The 5,000-nt window shown below is 49.9% G+C and overlaps 1 protein-coding gene across 3 annotated transcripts in view; it reads right to left on the bottom strand.

Moving 5' to 3' along the window:
- Positions 1-5,000, bottom strand: part of LOC133124187 (serine/threonine-protein phosphatase 2A 55 kDa regulatory subunit B beta isoform) — a 78,088-nt gene that overhangs the window by 36,201 nt on the left and 36,887 nt on the right. The window contains exon 1 of one of the 3 annotated variants that reach the window (XM_061235158.1): positions 1,793-2,385. The exons of the other annotated variants lie outside the window; for them this stretch is intronic. Within the exon in view, the coding sequence (XP_061091142.1) occupies positions 1,793-1,862 (70 nt within the window). The 5' untranslated portion in view covers positions 1,863-2,385. Of the gene's footprint in view, positions 1-1,792; positions 2,386-5,000 lie in introns of those variants that run through there. 3 annotated transcript variants of the gene reach the window in all.

Below are 5,000 nucleotides of genomic sequence, written 5' to 3'. Positions count from 1 at the left end.
CTCCCCATCACCAGGCCCCTTCTCCCCTCTCCTCCAGGCCCCTTCTCCCCTCTCCTCCAGGCTCCTTCTCCCCTCTCCTCCAGCCCCCTTCTCCCCTCTCCTCCAGCCCCAGGCCAGAGGTGCACACTCAGCACAATCGCACCACTTCCTCTCTGAGCAGTAAGCTCACAGGAACTCTACTGGGACACATTACCCCCGGAGTCTAATGAGTATCTCTGGCTCTCAGAGCATCTCTGGCTCTCTGTAGCTCACAGGTAATTCTGTGCTTTTTTAAGAACAGGACGCAGGTGAGCTGTTTCCTGTTTGTTTTATATTTGGGGGGTTGGGGGTACGACTGCTATGTCCTGCATTATCTGTTTCCTGCCAAGGCTCAGGGCTCAGCTAGCTGGGTCTGGATTATTTACTGGACGATCAGAACACGTTTACACACACCTCACCACTGCTGAGGTGCTGGGCAGATTATGGAGCACACACACCTTTTTACATCCGACGTTTCAGATCTGACGCTTATGTTTAACGTTTCAAATCTTACACTTACGTTTAATGCTTCAGATCTTACGTTTAACGTTTCAAATCTTACGCTTACATTTAACATTTCAGATCTTACGTTTAACATTTCAGATCTTACGTTTAACGTTTCAGATCTTACGCTAACATGTAACGTTTCAGATCTTACGCTTATGTTTACCTCTGCATTGATTTGAGTGGTAGGTCCACGAACATACACATGCGCTTCAGAAGGGAAATAGCCCTTCTGCTTAAAGAGATTAGAACACAAATTGAAATATGTGTCTTAAAGACTGTAGTGGGTTTCAAAATGTCCCTTTTCAAAAGGAGACTGTAGTTGCATTCCTTACGTTATGTTACAGTGAATGGGGATATGCCGTCCGCTCGTTTTAACACGGTTTCAGTGCTTTTTCAGGAAAGCCTTGAACGAAATCTGCTCCCCGTCTGAGCGTGCAGCAGGTGACCGGGACAGACGCGCATTAAGACCAGAGATCAGGCTCCGCTGCGGCACCTGACCGATGCGCGTCTGCGCGTCACGGCGGCGCTTCGCCGTCACCCAGCGCGCCAGCTGGCCTTCAGGACTTAGACACAGCGCGTAAACAGCGGGTCTTAATCTCTCCCAGGGTCGCCGGTAAGAAGCTCACCGCGCAGCTGTGCGGCCTGGGGGCAGAAGCAGGCTATTAAAAATCATATTCGCGAAATAAACGCATGGTGTGCAGTGCGCGTGGAGAGAGACATCGTGCCTCGTGCTAAATTCGCGGTGGCTTTGCCCCGTGCCCATCTCGCTGTTGCCCATTCCTCACTCATCTGAACTTGGAGACATCTGCTCGACGGGAGGACGTAGGCCTTGGCGTATTAACCGATCGGATTTGACTCGGGATGTTCTTTTTTTCCATAAATACCTCATACTTTTATGGAAAGTACACACACACACACACACACACACACACACACGTCGCTCAGTCCTTTACTAATAAAGATAACAGTGGCCGCACCCTTAGCCTACAGAGCCACCAATCCCACGAACAAGAATTTGCCGGTTCATAATTGTTCCCATGTATGAATTTGTTTGTGTCCATTTATATTAATCCGGGAAAGCAATTAAACTGCATATGACCACTGCAATCGGCCTGACTATGCAACTATGAAATCACAGTGACAGTGGCTATTAACGGTAACCGGTTTCTCAATTTGAGCACATCACGCCCCTCTGTAGCCAATAGGCTAGTTAGCTAGCACCCCTTCACGATATGATCACTACATTAAAATCATGCCGTTGAAATACCTTCAGTTGCATAGTTGTGATCACGTAGGAAGCCGCTGTTGATCTTGCGGGAGTCAATCTCTTCCTCCATTTATGACGGCGTAACTTCGGGAGTCTAAAGCGAACGGGCGAGTATCCATGGTCCTAAGCCTGCCTTCAGCAAAGCAGCCGGCTGCTAGTCATGATTCCGGTCTCCAAGGAAACAGCAGTGCGATAAAAAAAAAAGGCAGGAATATACTGCGGTCCTGGCAGTCAGGGCTGGGGAGAACTGCGCAATCACTGCCTCTTCACACCGGAGGTAACAGCTATAGTGGTTTCAGCACCTATTTAGCACCGTGTCTCGTTTGGACACCAATTACTTAATTTTACATCAGAACTGTCACTTAAGCACACGTTAGACTCCGAGCAAACGCTTGAAACGCATACCCCACCCGCAGAGCCGATGGGTGCGATGGAATTAAACTGTCACCTATTTTGTTGTATCGCGATGTAAGAAGAACACATCTCCTTGGTTTAAGATTTGGGTCTGAGCGGAGTGTTCTGACTGCAGCAGCTAAGGATTATGCGTCCGGCAGGTAGTCAGCTATCATCTCCGCTTCTCCCCGGAGTGGCGTTATCGCTCAGCTGAGTTGTGTTGCTGCTACAGCCGTACACTGCATTAGGGCAGGCTCCTCCCATACAGATTGCCGCTGTCCGACTGCGTCAGCGTCAGCATGAAGCGTCGCCGGTGGCACCTTGTCCGCGCCGTGCCAGGAAAGCCACGCCGGTCACTCCCAAACGGAGGAGCAGCGGTCATTAGCTACTTTAAACGCGCTGACACGGAGCTTTAGGTAATGAGGAATGATGATAATATGCTTTGAGGCAATAATTTCTCGAGCTAATGAGCAGCACGCTTCAGCTGTCATCTGTGGCGATGAGCTACATTGAATTAGCCTGCTACTTGAAATTAAATGCACAGCACTTCCATAGTTGTATGACAACTTAAAAAATGTTTCACACATTTTCTGCCGAAAATTGGTGCTCATCGTCACAAATAAACGCAAATACAGTCCAGCAAATACACGACAGGTCATCACTGTGCGTCAGAGTTCTCAGATCAATGTGGCAGTAACCTCTCCTGAATTTTACCAACTCCGAATCGGCTGACCAAGCTGTCCGCTTTCCCACAGTCCATTTACCAGAGCCAGGCTTCAAAATCATCTAATAAAACGGTCAAACTCAGTCACACAGACACAGACCTGTAGCCATGAGAAATCTGTGAGGCAGTAAATGGTAAATGTATATAGCGCCTTTATCCAAAGTGCTGTACAGTCGATGCTCCTCATTCAACCACACACACACCAACAGCGATTGGCTGCCATGCAAGGCACCGACCAGCAATTGGGGCTTAGGTGTCTTAATCAGGGCAGGGGATCGAACCGGCAACCCTCCGACTGCCAGACGACTGTTCTTACCGCCTGAGCCAATGAGATGACTGCTCTTACCGCCTGAGCCAATGAGACGACTGCTCTTACCGCCTGAGCCAATGAGACGACTGCTCTTACCGCCTGAGCCAATGAGACGACTGCTCTTACCACCTGAGCCAATGAGACGACTGCTCTTACCGCCTGAGCCAATGAGACGATTGCTCTTACTGCCTGAGCCAATGAGACGATTGCTCTTACCGCCTGAGCCAATGAGATGACTGCTCTTACCGCCTGAGCCAATGAGACGACTGCTCTTACCGCCTGAGCCAATGAGACGATTGCTCTTACCGCCTGAGCCAATGAGACGACTGCTCTTACCGCCTGAGCCAATGAGACGACTGCTCTTACTGCCTGAGCCAATGAGACGACTGCTCTTACCGCCTGAGCCAATGAGACGACTGCTCTTACCGCCTGAGCCAATGAGATGACTGCTCTTACCGCCTGAGCCAATGAGACGACTTTTCTTACCGCCTGAGCCAATGAGACGACTGCTCTTACCGCCTGAGCCAACGTCGCCCCAATGGCGCTACTTTCCCTGAAATGAGCTCAGATACAGAGCAGATTAAAGATGACAATATGGCCGTACTGCGTGTGTAAAGACTGTAGCTGTGAAGCCTGTTTGGAGCACGGCAGGGTTCTCACTCAGAGGTTCCGAGTGTGGAGGTTCTTGCACTTGGTTGCCTGGCAACCGGGCGGTATTTTACTCCCAACCCCCCACCCTCCACACACTCACACACGCACACACGCACACTCACACACACGCACACGCACACACACACACGCACACTCACACACATGCACACACACACACACACATACACAGGCACACACACACGCACACTCACACACACACGCACGCACACACACACACACTCACACACACACACACGCACACACACACACTCACACACGCACACTCACACATGCACACACACACACACACACACACTCAGCCCCATTTACATGCACACACTCATCTCTCCCAAAAATCACCCGTCCAGCTGAATAAGCCAACTGATTAAATATTAATATCATATTCAAGGAAATGGTTGTGTGCCTTGCCAGTATGATAAATAAATAAATACAGTACAGCTACATAAAACCCCCAAAAATAGATGCTCCTCATGTCAACAATCCAGCCATCATATACTATATTTAACTTCAATATCACAGCGAATGAGTGTTCATTATATGCATCCAGCCTGCATTTCTGTGCACTTATATTGTGTGTTGAGTGTTTACGGGGTTTAAATTCTGAAATCCCTGTTTATGGGGTGTATTTTTGTGCCAGTGCCATATTAGGTATTGGTGCAGCATTCTGTGATTTGTTCAGATAAATGTGCTGTGTGCTGCTGTAGTAACTCTGTGGGTTGGTCCCGCTGTGTGTGTTCATGGCCTCCAGGTTTAATGTGTGGGGTTTGGGGGTCCCGCTGGGCGTGTTCATGGCCTCCAGGTTTAATGTGTGAGGTTTGGGGGTCCCGCTGGGTGTGTTCATGGCCTCCAGGTTTAATGTGTGGGGTTTGGGGGTCCCGCTGGGTGTGTTCATGGCCTCCAGGTTTAATGTGTGGGGTTTGGGGGTCCCGCTGGGCGTGTTCATGGCCTCCAGGTTTAATGTGTGGGCTTTGGGGGTCCCGCTGGGCGTGTTCATGGCCTCCAGGTTTAATGTGTGGGCTTTGGGGGTCCCGCTGGGTGTGTTCATGGCCTCCAGTTTCAATGTGTGGGGTTTGGGGGTCCCGCTGGGTGTGTTCATGGCCTCGAGGTTT

The sequence above is a fragment of the Conger conger genome, chromosome 3, assembly GCF_963514075.1.
Source record: "Conger conger chromosome 3, fConCon1.1, whole genome shotgun sequence".
NCBI classification, from domain to species: domain Eukaryota; kingdom Metazoa; phylum Chordata; class Actinopteri; order Anguilliformes; family Congridae; genus Conger; species Conger conger.
Note: the sequence above shows the minus strand (reverse complement) of the source record. Positions and strands in the feature narration are given on the sequence as shown.